Here is a 15,622-nt window from a genome sequence, read left to right as displayed (position 1 = left end):
TCATGCTTCTTTAGCTCCCATTCTCCATTTGTACTCACTTCTTACAGTGTACTGTCCATTTATATTCTGCCATCCATCCTGTATGAATCCAGGTTCAAATTCATCTCTAATTTTACATATCTTCTTCCAGTACCAGCAACAATCAATTGAACATATGTATTGCCACCATGCCTTATCTTTTAAGTATATGTTGTTTATCCATTTCACCCATAAGTTGTCAGCCTTCTGTGCCACATTCCATACATATTTTGCAATTGCTATTTCATTCCATTTAATGCAATCTGTGATCCCCAATCCAGCCTCTTTCTTGTCCCTGCAAACAATGTCCCATGCCACTAGATGAGGTTTATTTGTGATAACTTTTTCATCCCAGAGGAAATTCCTACATATTGTAGTAATGCCTTTTAGTACCTGTTTTGGAAGTATGAATATGGAGGATCAATAAATGTAAATGTGCAGCAGTATAGAGTTGACAAGTAGCACTCTCCCAGCATAGGAAAGATGTCTGGTACCTCAACTTTTAATTCTTGCTGTCATTTTATCAAGCAGAACTTTACAGTCCATTTTTGAGATTCTCTTAGCTGAAATGGGCACCCCTAGATATCTAAATGGGAGGCTTCCTTTTTTGTATCCAGTCATTTCAATCAGTTCATTAAGACTTTGAGGGTTCACATTTACACTGAATATATTTGATTTGGTGGCATTTGTGCATAGCCCTGTTGTGTTTGAGAATGTCTTTAATCCCCTAAGCAGCAGATGTACTGATTGGAAATCCCCTTTGCTGAAAAGCAGGACATCATCAGCAAAGCATAGGTGGTTGAGCTTCAGACTCCTACATTTGGTATGATATCCAAATCCCTGATGTTTAGCTACTACCCCCATTATCCTGGTGAAGTACTTCATACATATAACAAATAGTAATGGGGATATTGGGTCCCCTTTCCTCAACCCTCTTTCCCCTTTAATGTTGCCATACACTCCTCCATTTATAGCTATAAAGTAGTGCACAGTTGTAATACAATTCATGACCCATTTGATGTATTTTTGAGGAAACTCCTTAGCATGTAGCATCTCCTCTACAAACTCCCACTCCATTGTATCATATGCCTTATTCAAATCTATTTTAATCAGGCAACTGGTAGTTGTTTGCTTCCTGTTGTAGAGCCTCACCAAGTCTTGATATATGAGAATGTTTTATACTATATTTCTTCGAGCTACAAATGCACTTTGGTTGGGTGAGATTATCTCTGGTAAGACTAGCTTCAACCTGTTAGAGAGCATTTTGGACACTATTTTGTATATAGTATTGCATCATGCAATTGGCCTGTAGTCACCTACTGTATCTGCATGGTCTGATTTTGAGATCAATGTAAGAACTGTGGTGTTCCAAACTTTTAGTGGCTTCCCTGCTCTGAAGAACTCCATCACTCTTGCTGTTAAGTCTTCTTTAATTGTGTCCCAACAGTCCTTGAAGAACTGACTTCCATATCCATCAAGTCCTGGTGCTTTGTCACCTGCAATATCCCATAATGCTTCCTTCATTTCCTGAGTATTGAAATCTGCTGTCAGCATTCTCCTTTGTTCTACTGAAACCACAGGCCCTTCTTTTATAGTTGCACTACATACTCTTGTTCTGCTTGTACCTTTTGTGCCTAGTAGGTTTCTGTAATACTCCACAAATGCCTCTGCTATGTCAGGTACAGTAGTTCTTGTGTTCCCTCCACCATCTCTTATAGTAAAGATTCTGTTGGAATTCCTTCTGGCTTTTATCATGCTGTGAAAGAACTTAGTGTTCATGTACCCTTCCTTCAGCCAATGCATTTTGCATTTCTGCTGCAGGTACTTATTTCTTGCTTGTGTCCATATCTGGCATTGTTTGGAAAGCTGTCCTTCCTTCAAAATTAGTTCTAGATTAACAGGGTCCCTCTCTATTGCCTTCTGACATTCCTCCAACTCCCTTTGTGTTTGTATAGCTTTGCCTTCTACATCACTAAATTGGCTTTTGTTTATAGCTTTGAGAACAGATTTGAGCCTGTTGAGTTTTTCCACCAGTTTATACATACATGTACCCTCTATGTTCTTTTCCCAGCTGTCTTTCACCTGTTGTTGAAAATTTATGGCTTGACTCCACATGTTGTAGTATCTGAATCTGTGTTGGTTCTGCTGAGGTCCATTGTCCCAGTTTATCAAGGCAGGACAATGGTCCATGAGGCCCTCATTCCCAAAGTGCACCTCTGATCCTTGCAATGCACTCAGCCACTCCCCATTTACTAATACTCTGTCAATTCTACTATAAACTCTGCTGGTGTCCCCATATTTATTGTTCCATGTATAATATGATCCAGAAGATCTGAGTTCTTGAAGTGAGCATTTTCCAACACATTCTTTGAAGTCCTTTATTTCTGATACTGATACTGGTCTCCCCACTCTCTCATCCCTATGTAGGACACAATTAAAGTCCCCCATTACTGCCCATGGACCTTGCATAGTGTTGTATATTTGTTCAAGCTCTTGCCATAATTCTCTTCTTAGTCCTTGATCATTAAAACCATATACCATTGTTATTTGGAACTTGTACTGAGTTCCTCTATGTTCAACCATACAATGTATAATCTGAGCAGACACCTTTGTGATATTCACACTAAACATTTGTGGTTTTTATAGTACCCAAATTCTACCACCTGGATGGTAGTTAAGGTTTGTACTGAATGACCATCCATTACAAAGGTTAAGAGCAGCTGATGATTCTTTAGACCTCTTAACCTTTGTCTCCAGGAACCCAAATAGGCCAACTTTAGAGTTGTGCAAAAATAGATTCATCTCTTTCTGCTTGTCTTGCCTATTTAGGCCTCTGGCATTCCAGAATCCTATTCTATCCATTAGGTGGAGGGGCTCCTCCTCCCCTCACATTACTTGTCCCTGTTCCACTTTTCATATGTGCTCCTTTGTTGTTAGTAGCCTCCACTGTTGTACTACTTGTGTATTGTGTTTCTTGCCCCTCTGTTGTACTGATCCTGTTTTTTCTTTGTTCATCTGGTATTCCATTCTGGTTTCTCTTATTCACCACCCCTACATGAGCTTCTGGTTTCTCAGGGTGCTCCTCCAAAGTAGAAAATGAGTTTCTCAATGTGGTGGTAGCTTGTTGGACTACTTCTTGCCTGGTCTTTCTCATCTCTTCCTGCACTTCCTTCTTGCCTTCTCCTCTTTGCATTTCAACTTGAACTTTTCCATTTATAGGTTTCCATGTTTGTGCTGTCTGGTTCTTTTATGATTTGTCTGTAGTTTCCTACAGTGTTTCTTGATGTGTCCATAGTTTCTGCAATGATCACACAGTGTTGGCTTCCATTCATACTCCACTGTCAGTTCTATTATTTGCCCAAGCTCATTCTCAAATATTATTGTATTTGGATATGTTTTATTCATTGGTACTTCAACCATCACCCTAGCATACATTAACTTCTCCTTCCTTGTAGTTGCAGTATCAGCTTTTATAGGCTTACCTACTAATCCTGCAATTTTGGCCAAAGCAGCTTGACCCTAGTACTTGAGATCCAGTCCCACAAGCCGGATCCAAATTGAAACCTGCTCCACCATTATTTTACTCATTTCCATTCCTGGCTTCACCACCACTGGGCTTCTATCAAAAGTTTGGGTTCCCCCTTTAATTGCTTTTGTTCTTCCTTCTACAATGTGAAATCTTATCATAAAGACCCCTTTGTTAGTTTGAGCCACCTTATCTAGCCCCAAATGACCCCATATTCTTTTGAAATACCCCTCTATTACAGTTAAAGGGGGATTCAATCCCAAAACATAGCACACTACTGCAGACTACCAATACTCAATTTCCTCCTGCACAAATCTGCCAAAGTAATTTTGACATTTGCAGAGGTTTTCTCTTCCCCTTCCAAATCAAAGCCCTCGCTGATAATTACTTTTCCCACTACACTACTCCACGATTTAGGTTTTAGGGTTTGAGCAATACCTTATTCACTTTGGGATTTTTCTTCATTTTCAACTTGATCCGCCCAGGAATTCTTCCCAGAGCTCTGTGCATGTTTTTGGTTGCTTGTCCCTGCTGAAGTTGTCAATTGATTGTTCGTCATCGGAGTCACACCATTATTGACGGTCCAGCCATTGGTGTTTGCTTCAGTTCCAATGGTATTATGCCTTGTATCTCATTCAAACTTCTAGTTTTCTTTGCATCTTCCGATTGGGGATCACTTTTTCTAGCCATATTCCCCTGTTGCCTTATTATTAGTTTCAATACGTCTATTCGAACACGTAAATGCTAATTATTTAAAAAATTAGTTCCAACACTTCAAACTTATCAGCTATTTACAATCAGTTAATTCAAACGGGCTCTAAATGTTTTACCACCATGCATGTCGATACTTTTAAATTTTTAAGCCGCAATTATCATCAGGTGGAATATTTCACTTTTGTAAAAGTTGTTCTGAACCTCATTTGGATGCTTTAAAAAGGAATTCCAAACATTCATAGGTATGTTTACTACATTATCTATAATACATGCACGATTGAATGAAAATTAAATAAAATTTAGTAGCTAGAATGGTGCGATTACCGGTCTTTTAATTTTGTGTAAATATATAAAATATCTATTATCCTAACCATGATTAAAACCTAGCTTTAATTAATTATCTCTAAATATTGGTTTACAATGGGACATGTATCTGGTAACTAATTACAACTTAAGGAGACAATGAGAAATAAAGAGGAGCTAGATTTAAAGAAAACATTATCAAGGCCTTATTATATTGTTGATCACATGTACCGCATCAGTTTTGGCACTATTTTCTGAATATTAATACTACTATTATTTTGTACTAATAAGATGCTAATTAACTACTCCATGAATTACAACTGACTGGAAAGAAATAAAAAACTTAGACATTCTGCATTCTCTGGTCTTCTTTGTGCAAATGGCAGATTGATGAGGTCCCTCTAACACAGAGGAAGAGAGTAATTAGCAGCTTCTGTAATTCGACATTGTGCATTCTCTGCTGGAAAAATAGCATATCTTGATCTGAAGTTATCAATTGAAGGCAAATGAAAGCACGTTGAAAACAAGTGCCGCTTAGAAACCCAACTTTCGCAATGACTAAAAGGGTTAATAATAACCTTATTACTGATCATCCCATGATCTTCTGGATGATATTTACCGGACGTAGCACTCTTAATAAATTGGTGATTAAGCAGCATATCTGCTGTCCATCTCCAATTATGATCCTTTTCAAAACACTTGGCTAGAAAGTCCTTGCATATATTAGAAACGTTACTCGGAATCACAGGTTCTTCATGTACAATCTTGAAGTCCAAATCTTCAACACTTTCATAACACGACCATAACCGCCTCCCTGTGATCATCTCTACAACTATGCAACCAAGTGCCCAAATATCAACAGCTTTACCATGAATCCCACGAGCTATAGATTCTGGGGAAGCATAAAGCAGAGTCCCTCTATGATGTCGACACTTCTTTGAGCCTCTATCCCAATATGTATGTGTTTCGTTTTCTACCGTTTTCAACGACAGTCCAAAATCAGCCAACTTGAGGCGCACATCCACAATACTACCATATTCGTGATCAACAGTAGGAAAAACAAGTATATTACTAGGTTTCAGATCGCAGTGAATAAAACCTTTACGATGAACATGAGAAATCCCTGTCAAAAGCTGAAAAGCATAGTATGCAACCTCTGATTCTTCAACCATCTCCTTAGACTTAGAGTAAATATTAATCAAATCATGCAAAGTGCCACCAACAGCATATTCGAGCAAGAGGTTATAAGTATGTTTACCGTTTTCAACACTTACATCTTCTCCAAAGCACTGAACTACGTATGGCGACCCTTTCAACGCATCCAATATTCCTCCTTCCATTGAAAGCGAAAACGAATCCTTCACTTCTGCAGATTTCACTGCTACAAAAGTAAACGAACCATCTTCTTGTGCGGCAAGAGACACAGTTCCATAAGAACCAGCACCCAATACCTTCAGCTTTTTCCAATACATGACTTCTCAGTCTATTTCAATTTTCACCCTAGTTATGTAAACGTATTCTTAACCCTAGCAATGAGAATAAACAAAGGAGGAATGCAAGCTTTAAATCTTTGAGTAACTTCTTTTTCTTTAGTACGTAACCCTAACACTATTAATAAAAGTAGACGACAACTTCTTTAGCTACTTAATTCATTTAGAGACTTTCTTACTTATATAATGCATGCCCTAAAGTAATTTAGAATCCTATTAATATATGGATTATGCCTTCATTTTAGTTTGTTTTCATAATGGGTTAATTATTCGCCAAGTAATTAATTAGGGCTCCCTTATGAAAACATAAAATATAAAACCTTTGTTTCCTAAATCTCTTCAACAACGGTTTTCCAAAACCTATTTCCTTGCAGTTTGCTTCATCAAATCTTTGACAATTACTTTGATGAGCATGTACGTTCTCAAGGTAACTAACTACACTTCTGTTGTACTCCACGAGAAATTAAAAAATAAAAATCAGTCTAAATTCGAAAATGAGTAAATTGAAATTCTAAATTTAATAAATATTAAACTTCCTGAATATGCATATTTTGCGAACAAAATGATTTTAGAAGTTTAACCTCTTTTCATATAGTTTTTGAGGGAAATATTTTCACTTGTTAATTATGTGATTAAAAAATTCAAATATATATAATAAAAAAAGAGAGTAGCGAAGATACATGGATATTTAGTGAGTTCCTCATGTAATACAAATGAATAGAGCAAATAAATAAGTATAAGTAGTTCTCAACGAGCAATAAAACCAATCGTGAGTCAATCTATTTTGCATAATATCTGGGAAATTGAAATGCTAGCTTCTTTATCTCTTTTATTACGGGATTCCCAATTAGTATGATTTTATGGTGTGTTTGGCAAATAACTACAGATATTTGTTATGTCACTTGTTATTCTTGTCTTCTTTTTATTATGGCAAATAGTTCAAAACCAATTAACTAAAGCACACTTTTGAAAAGGAAAAAGGTCTAAATTTGCCTGTTTTATTATTTGAAGTTATTCAATTTTACTAGTCGTTATACTAACGGTAGAATATTTATGCTTAACAGTTCGACTTATGAGTTATTCAGCTTTTAAATATATTAATTCGCTAATAAACTAATAAATATCTATTTGTTCGGTATCAGGTTAGCGGTTAACGGTCTGTTTATCGACTAGAAGGTGGTCCATACAATAAATACTAAAAAATCATTTTGGACGAGATCACATCAATGAAGATGACTCACAACCGTACCAAAGAGTTAGCCACAATATTTTGCCAGAATTAGCCATAGAAACACCAAAGAGTTTATGTACAGAAATTACTTTTGACTTTGTTGATTTCTCAAAGAATGACTCGGAAACAACCGAAACCAAAAAGGAAAAAAACGTGAAATAAACACCTTTGGCCATTGTGCAGAGTAGAAACAGCAAAAGAGACTTAGATTCTCAAGCTAATATGGATGCTAAATTTCTCAACAGGGTTAACTGTTGAAAATCTATACGTCGTTTCCAGAATAAACTAGAAATAAGTACTGCTTAGGGCTTTAGCCTTTAGGGTTTCTATAGATACTTTATATATAAGGGTAGACATATAAATATAATTATTCTTAAGGTTAACGGTTTATTCAATAAGACGAGTAATCCACCACCGCAGTGATAGGTCGTTAACTATACAATTTTAATTCATTCATCAGTCGAATATCCGATAACTCGATACCAATAAGCCAATAAATCAATAGGTCATTAACTATACAATTTTAATTCATTCATCAGTCGAATATCCGATAACTCAATACTAATAAGCCAATAAATTAATTTTACTGCGTTATCAGTTACATTTCGATTTTTGAATAGCCCTAGTGAAAAGGGATGGACGGTTTTGATAATAAATGAATGGATTGATCCAATATATAGTGTTCGGTATTATTACAGTGCCCCTATAAATCATATCATCATCATATAGCATATATTATATATCATATATCGTACTATATTATAACTTGGAAGCCTCTTATTATTTACCTATCAAAAGCTAACTGTTTTGCCCTTTAACAAAAAATTACATCAAAGATACTTTTGTACAAAGATGTAATCACACGTTTTAATAAAAACAACAACAACAACAAAAAAGAAAAAGTTTAATTGAAGAAAGACAAATGTGATATCCCTAGCCAGCTTTTACAACAACAACAACAACAACAACCCAGTAGAATTTTTAGCCAGCTTTTACAATGGCCTTTAATTTTCTCTCTCTCTCTATATAGTCTAATAAGAAAAATCGATCTTGTAGCTATTTAAACTTGTACTGCTTTGCCATCCAAGTATATAAACTTAGGAATATCCCATTTTAATACCTCAACTCATTAGATAAGTATACAAAAACTCATGTGGCCATTGGCCAAACTTATGTGGCAGTTTTTTAACCAAATATAAGTCTTTTGGCCAAAATCTAATTTTAGAAGAAAACGGATTAACCAAGTTTTACTTCACTTTCACAATGATATCAAAGGAAATTAATAAGAATAACTTAGGAAATAATTGATGGACAAATTGCAAAGTCAAGGTAGAGAATTTCGAGAAAGCAGAAAAGTAAAGAGTATATTTCAATATTGCCACTGATTTGTCCCTACAAATAGAATTTTGTGTCCTTATATAGGAATATATAATAGTAACGATTTTACTCACATAATTTGGGTTGATTATGGGCATTAATGATATTGATTGCCCATTATCTCGGATATCTATAACTGGCGTATTTATTACTATAAATGCCTCATATCTGTTCCGATTCCCCTTCCTTATTTACTTCCGGTTCATGTACCTTTCCTTCTTTTTATTCTTTATTCATTTTGTCCTCATTTATTCTTTGCCATCTGTTAGGCCTGGTTCTCTTTTTTTTTTTGTATTGTCTCGTGGGTATTTCCTCTCGTGCCTTCTCTTCTTTATCAATTAAGAAAACCACTTGTCGCCATATCATTGTTCCACGTACCATGCCATGTCAGCATTCCAATATTCCTCGTGTAACGTTATTTCACCACCAATACAAATAGTCCCCCCACTTTACTGAATATTCTCTACTGAATATTCGGGGAAGTGAAAAGTTTTTATGGCGGAAATTTTCTGCCGTCGTTTTTTCAAATGCAATCATACCTCCTTTTGAACCGATGCGACACATATCACTTCTATTTAATGATCATGCCACGTGGCTTTTGCTAATTGTTTCTTCAGTTCCTCAGCGCCTTTTAATTTCCTGAAGCTTTTCCTCCATCGTCTTCTTGTCTTACACTTTTCTGTATTTTTTCCTTATTCTTCTTTAGATAATCATGTCTTCTCCTGATCCTTGCAAAGTTGTAATTGTTGACGAGTCTGTTTCTTCCAATGCCCCTACTAGAAGTAGAAGGGGTGGCATGCTGCGTAGCCTTGGTTCTATTTCTAACCGTGGTTCCCCCTCTCAAAGTAGTGTTGTCAATCCGTCTTCTTCTAGACCTAGGGCTCCTATAACCCCGAGATTTTCTTCTAGAGATAAAGATTCAGCTGGATCTTTATGTGAACCCATTGTCGATGAAATTATTCCTCAAGAGTTTTCCTTTGTAACAGATCGTGAATCCATGAAGAGTCAAGTTTCTTACATGGCTTCCCTTGATCGTGTTGACCGTTACCCAACTTTGATTACTACCAATCTTCTTGCTCTCGTTCGAAGATAATGTTATTGGAAACCTGACTTCCCAATTTTAGTTCCTGGTGCCGACCAGAGAATAACTTCATATCAGACTGGTTATTCCTTCGTATACACATATCCCTTTACCCTAGGATTTAAACCTCCTATTGATCGAGTGATCATTGAATTCTGTCGTTACTTCAATGTGTGCTTAGGACAGATTGGTCCTATTATTTGGAGAGTTGTTGCATGCCTCCGTTATTTGACAAACTTGGCTTCTATGCCTTTTACTTCCCGTCATCTGCTTCATCTTTACTCCCCTAAATTATTTTGTGAATGAGTTTTTTCCCTTGTGGCAAGAAGTAAGAGAGTATTAGATAGCCCTGAAGATGACAAAGATCATGGTTGGTATGCTCGCTTCGTTACTGCTCCCACTAGTGCTCTGGTGGGTGAAGAAAATATGCCTTTTCCAAAAAAATGGAATTTTGCACATAAGTACTTCTACCTTGTCTTTTTCTTTTCTGAAAGAAGATACTCGTGTACTCTCGTGCCTACTTTTTCAGTAACCATGGAAGTTTTTGAGGAGATTCCTAACTTTCATGCTTGGGTAGAGAAGTTACTATCTGTTGCCCCTATGGAGAAAAGATTTTGGAAATACTTTCACAGAGATTCGGCTAGAAAGTTAAGACACACGGTACTTTTTCCCGCTTAGTCTTTTTCTTTCTCTCTTTTGCTAACTTAAAAGTTTCATACCATGCCTTTTTCCCTTTACTAGGATTTCCTATTCGTGGCATCAGTCCTGCTTCTGTTTCATCCACAAAACTTACTATGAGTCTTGCTCAAGAAAGAATTTTGAGTTCTTCTTCAAAAAGAAAGGTTGATGAAGCCCGTAGATCTGAAGGTGAAGAACCAGAGGAGGGTTCTTTAGTTCGCAGGCTCCGAGTCAGGAGATGTATTATTTCCGATGATGAAGCAACCCCTCCATCAAGCTTAGTTCTCTCTAGACCTTTGGACGAGCTAGAGAGTGCCCCGTTAGTGATCTTTGATGAAGAAGTGAATGATCCCCCCTTGCTTCTGCTGAACAATTATCTACTCATGGATTCGGAAGTGAGGAAGCCTTTGAACCTATTTCTAAGGAGTTGCCCCTTACCTCTTTTCCAGCGTCAGTCCCCGATGATCCTCGAGTTCCCTTACCTGAAGTTGCTGTTGATGCTCCCCCCGTGACTGTTTTCACCTCATCTGCCATTTCAGCTGCTACTACTTCTCACATAGAAGTTGATCCTTCCATTAGCAAGAAGGCGATGAAGAAAATCGTTGTCGAGGTTCCTGAAGGTGGGAACTTATTAAAGAAGTCGGGTCAAGCCGACGTATAGTTGAAGCCTTTTCTCTGTCCTATGGAGAAGGTGAAGTTGGAGAGTCATAGTTCGTTGACTTGGATGAATGATATTGTTCATTCATTTCTGAAGGTTCGAATTTGACTTTACTCCTTCTTTCTTCTCTTTTCATTTTATCCATAACCCCCCCCCCCCCCCCCCCCAAATCCTTTTTTATAAATCAATTTGATAGGTACTGAACTAATGAAAAGGATCGTCCATGCTGACCAACAAATTATTAATTACCGCACCGAGGCTGACAATTGGAAAGAGAAATTTGAAGATCTTCAACTAGAGAAGGAAGTGTTGGCAGAGGAGAAGGATGCCTTAGAGCAACAAATACAAATGATCGTTGCTGAGTTAGCGATTAAAAAGGCTTCTTCAAGTCAAGTTGGTAAGGATAAGGATATCCTCGAGTCCTCATTTGCTGAGCAGCTTTCGAAGGCAACCGAAGAGATAAGGAGTTTGAGAAAACTCCTTAACCAGAAAGAGACCTATGCAGGAGAGTTGGTTCAAACACTTACTCTAACTCAAGAAGATCTCTGTGCCTCTACTGATAAGGTTAAATTCTCGAAAATTTCCCTTACCCCTTTGAAGGTAGCTTTTGATGCTTCCAAAACAGATAAAGAGGAGTTGATAACCGAAATTTATCAGTGGGAGAAAGATAATGAAGCTCTCAAGGATAAGCTGTCACTTGACGTGAGCATGGATTTTTTGAATACTCGCCTCGAGACTCTAATGAAAGACATCCAGGAGGGTTTTGACCTTCACACTGAGATTGCTAAAGCTAAAGAGGCAATTAAAAAAACTCAACAAAGTCAAAGCCTTCCTTCACCTGAAGGTGAAGTTCCCGAAGATGATGGACTTGCTCCTGGTAAAGCTAATATTCAAGCCTCTTCTTCTCAAGCTGACCCCTCTACTTCCATCAATGATGCTCCAGTTGCTGATGTTCTAGTGGATGATGCCTCCTAATGTTTTCTGTTACTTGATTGTTTTGTTTAGAACTTTTTGGTGGGAAGTTTTTCTTTTCGTTTTTGGAATGGTTGCCGGTTTACCCCCATCTTGTTCTGGGTTTGATGACAAACAAATACTTTGTTTTTACAAAGTTTAATATATAAATCTCGGCTTTCTTTTCCGCCTATTTTGATGTTTGAGTTTTTGTTCCACTCTTTGACATACAATCTTGCACTAAAAAATGCTTTAACAGTTCGTGATTTTGATAGACACGAAAGTTTTATAAAAGAGGGCCCTTTTATAAGCAACACTGATGAAGATGACGTCTCGTCTTCATATTGATGTAAATATATGAAAGAAGTAGAAAAATAAATAATTTGAGAAAGTTTTATGCTTTGAACTTTCAAATTTTATACATCATTCTATATTTATGCAATATAATATTTACAACTCTTTCATAACTGCTTTATTTGTAACATGTTTTAAAATTCCGGGTCTACTATCTCGTGTCTAATTATTGACCTTAATTTAAAAACACATAAGAACTTGGAGTATATCCTGTATCCATCTTGTGTCCTTTTGCGAGTTTTACACTTTCTCAAGGTTACTTCAAAGGTTTTTGATTCAGGCTTGATTTTTGGCTCTTAGGCTGATTCAGGCTTGAATTCTGACTTTTGTCTTCTTTGCCTTTTCATATATATATATATATCCCAGTGTTAGAGCTTTGAAGTATGAAATCACGTGCACTTAATTGTTTCTTCCTTTTGGTCCATTCCCTGAAAAGAAAAATACACACGGGACTCAGAAGTATTCATTTAGATGATGACTACTTAACCCTTTTTTCTCCATCAGAAAGGTTGTAACCTAGACCGGGAATAATTCAGTATTTCTCGTGTCTTTCGGGTCTAATATCATCATTTGGTACGGGCTAGCTTCTTGCCTATCATCTAAAATGGTTAGTATAATTAAAAAGAATAAAATAAAATCATATTTGAGTGATACCTGACCATGGGTACTTCTTTTGCCTAGAAGTAATACTTCTTTAAATGAACAGCGTTCCAATTTGATGGTAGTACTTTGCCTTCCATGGTTTCCAACTCATATGCTCCCTTTCCAGCGATGCTTCGAATTCTATAGGGTCCTTCCCAATTTGGACTCAATTTCCCTGCATTAGCTACTTTCGTTGATTGAAAAACCTTTGTGAGGATGAAGTCCCCAATTTTGAAGTATCTAAGATGAGTTTTCCGGTAGTAGTATCGCTCAATAATTTGTTTCTGAGCCGTCATTCTTATTAGAGCCGCTTCTCTCCTTTCTTCGAGCAAATATAAATTCATTCACATCTCTTCCTCGTTTGATTCCTCAGTTGCTTGTATATATCTCGTACTTGATTCACCTACTTCAACTTGAATTAAGGCTTCAACACCATAAACAAGTGAAAATGGAGTCCCTCCCGTACTTATCTTTGCTTTCGTTCGATAAGCCCATAAGACTCCTGGTAACACTTCAGGCCACTTGCCTTTTGACTCCTCTAGTTTTTTCTTCAAGTTATTAATAATAACTTTGTTTGTTGATTCGGCTTGTCCATTGGCCACAGAGTGGTAAGGTGTTGAAGTTATCCTTTTAATCTGCCAACTCTGAAAAAATTCTGTAATTTTCATGCCTATGAATTGCGGGCCATGATCACATACGATTTCTTTTGGAACTCCGAACCGGCATATAATGTTTCGCCAAATAAAGTCCATGGCTTATTTCTCCCGCACATGTTTGAAGGCTCCTGCTTCTACCCATTTGGAAAAATAATTCGTTAATACTAATAAAAACCGTACCTTTCCTTTAGCTTGTGGCAGCGGTCCCACGATATCCATCCTCCACTTCATAAAAAGCCAAAGTGAAATAACCGGATGTAATAGCTCCGCTGGGCGATGCATGTTATTTCCATATCGTTGGCATTTGTCACACTTGGCCACAAAACTTTCCGCATCTTCTTCTATTTTTGGCCAATAGTATCCTGCTCTTATTAGAGTTTTTACCAAGGACCTTCCTCCTGCGTGATTTACACAATGTCCCTCATGTATTTCTCTCATCACATATTCTGTTTGAGAAGGTCCGAGACATCTTGCTAAAGGTCCTCCAAACATCTTTCGATAAAGGTTTCCTCGAACCAAACAGTAATGAGTAGCTTTTCATCGAAGTGACTGAGACCTTTTCTTGTCTTTAGGTAGAATTCCGTACTGCAGAAAGTTAACAAATTCATTTCTCCAATCCCAAGTTAAATTATTGAAATTTACCTCATTTTTATCTTGGTCGAGTGCCGAATAGAACAAATGTATTACGGTAGCATTTTCTGCATTCGTTACTTCGACAACATATGCGAGATTAGCTAGTGCATCTACTTCTGCATTTTCCTCCCTGGATATTTGCACGATTTTCCATGATTGGAACTGTCTGATTAATTCTCGCGCCTTTTTCAAATATTGCTGCATTCGTAGCTCTCTTGCTATGTAAGTCTCCTACATCTGGTTAACTACCAGCTGCAAATCACTTTTGATTATAATCCGCTCTATCCCAAGTTCTCGTGCCAGTTCCAGACCTGCAATTACATCTCCGTACTCTGCTTCATTGTTAGTAATGGGATAGCATTTTATTGCTTGCCTTATGATTTCTCCCGAAGGTGGGATTAGAACAATACCTAAACCCGCTCCTTTAAAATTCGAGGAGCCGTTAGTAAATAGGGTCCAAGTACCCGGATTAGATTCGGTGAATACCTGTAGTTCCTTTTCTGCTTCAAGAACTATTCCTGCATTGAAATCTAAAACAAAATCTGCTAAAACTTGAGATTTTATCGTAGTTCTAGGTTGATACACAATATCGTATTCACTAAGTTCAATAGCCCGTTTAGCTAACCTACCTGACAGCTCTTGCTTATGCAATATATTTCTTAGGGGATAGGCAGTTGCTACATAGATAGGATGGCATTGAAAATAAGGCCTCAACTTTCTAGATGCCATAATTAATTCTAAAGCAAGTTTTTCTAAGTGAGGGTATCGAGTTTCAGCTTCCAACAAAGATTTTCTAACATAATAAATTGGAGATTGTTTACCTTTATCTTCTCGTACCAGTATTGCACTTACCGCCATTTCTGACACAACGAGATAGATGAGTAACCTTTCTCCATCCTTTGGTCTAGCCAGTAGGGGTGGATTTGACAAATATGCTTTTAGATTTTTAAGAGCTTGTTGACATTCGTCAATCCACTCAAATTAGTTTTGCTTTTTCAATACTGAGAAGAACTTAAAACTTTTCTCCGAAGATTTGGAAATAAATCTTCCCAAAGCTGCTATCCTACCTGTCAACCTCTGCACCTCTTTTTTGCTCGTGAATATGTCTGGTATCTCCTCAATGGCTTTGATATGTGCAGGGTTTACTTCAATACCTCAGTTAGAAATAAGAAAACCCAAAATCTTACGTGAAGCCATACCAAAGGCACATTTTTCTGGATTTAACTTCATATTGAACTTGCGGAGAATCTGAAAAGTGTCCGACAAATGCTGGATATGATCTCCTACGTGTGCCGATTTGACTAGCATAT

General features: G+C 37.2%; 5 protein-coding genes across 5 annotated transcripts; 1 reads left to right on the top strand and 4 right to left on the bottom strand.

Annotated features, from left to right (window-relative positions):
• On the bottom strand, positions 1 to 1,095 carry LOC104093415 (uncharacterized). Its single transcript, XM_009599154.1, has 2 exons — positions 532 to 1,095; positions 1 to 411 (listed from the first exon to the last, which is right to left on the bottom strand). The coding sequence occupies exons 1-2, from the start codon at positions 1,093 to 1,095 to the stop codon at positions 1 to 3; spliced, it is 975 nt and encodes a 324-aa protein (XP_009597449.1).
• A 3,867-nt stretch (positions 1,096 to 4,962) lies between these two features.
• On the bottom strand, positions 4,963 to 6,033 carry LOC104093414 (mitogen-activated protein kinase kinase kinase 20-like). Its single transcript, XM_009599153.1, has one exon. The coding sequence runs from the start codon at positions 6,031 to 6,033 to the stop codon at positions 4,963 to 4,965; it is 1,071 nt and encodes a 356-aa protein (XP_009597448.1).
• A 5,250-nt stretch (positions 6,034 to 11,283) lies between these two features.
• Positions 11,284 to 12,051, top strand: LOC138900270 (uncharacterized). The gene has a single exon (XM_070186990.1). It carries the CDS (start codon positions 11,284 to 11,286, stop codon positions 12,049 to 12,051), a length of 768 nt encoding a protein of 255 aa, XP_070043091.1.
• A 1,316-nt stretch (positions 12,052 to 13,367) lies between these two features.
• Positions 13,368 to 13,691, bottom strand: LOC138900269 (uncharacterized). Its single transcript, XM_070186989.1, has one exon. It carries the CDS (start codon positions 13,689 to 13,691, stop codon positions 13,368 to 13,370), a length of 324 nt encoding a protein of 107 aa, XP_070043090.1.
• Positions 13,692 to 14,543: 852 nt separating this feature from the next.
• On the bottom strand, positions 14,544 to 15,170 carry LOC138900268 (uncharacterized). Its single transcript, XM_070186988.1, has one exon. It carries the CDS (start codon positions 15,168 to 15,170, stop codon positions 14,544 to 14,546), a length of 627 nt encoding a protein of 208 aa, XP_070043089.1.
• Between the last annotated feature and the right edge of the window lie 452 nt (positions 15,171 to 15,622).

The sequence above is a fragment of the Nicotiana tomentosiformis genome, chromosome 10, assembly GCF_000390325.3.
Source record: "Nicotiana tomentosiformis chromosome 10, ASM39032v3, whole genome shotgun sequence".
Classification (NCBI taxonomy): domain Eukaryota; kingdom Viridiplantae; phylum Streptophyta; class Magnoliopsida; order Solanales; family Solanaceae; genus Nicotiana; species Nicotiana tomentosiformis.
Note: the sequence above shows the minus strand (reverse complement) of the source record. Positions and strands in the feature narration are given on the sequence as shown.

Coding starts and splice junctions, on each gene's coding strand:
- LOC104093415 (XM_009599154.1), bottom strand. CDS start 1,095: ATGGAGTGGGAGTTTGTAGAGGAGATGCTACATGCTAAGGAGTTTCCT. Junction 412..531: donor TTCTGCTTGATAAAATGACA/GCAAGAATTAAA, acceptor CTTCCAAAACAG/GTACTAAAAGGCATTACTAC.
- LOC138900268 (XM_070186988.1), bottom strand. CDS start 15,170: ATGGCGGTAAGTGCAATACTGGTACGAGAAGATAAAGGTAAACAATCT.
- LOC138900269 (XM_070186989.1), bottom strand. CDS start 13,691: ATGAAAATTACAGAATTTTTTCAGAGTTGGCAGATTAAAAGGATAACT.
- LOC138900270 (XM_070186990.1), top strand. CDS start 11,284: ATGAAAAGGATCGTCCATGCTGACCAACAAATTATTAATTACCGCACC.
- LOC104093414 (XM_009599153.1), bottom strand. CDS start 6,033: ATGTATTGGAAAAAGCTGAAGGTATTGGGTGCTGGTTCTTATGGAACT.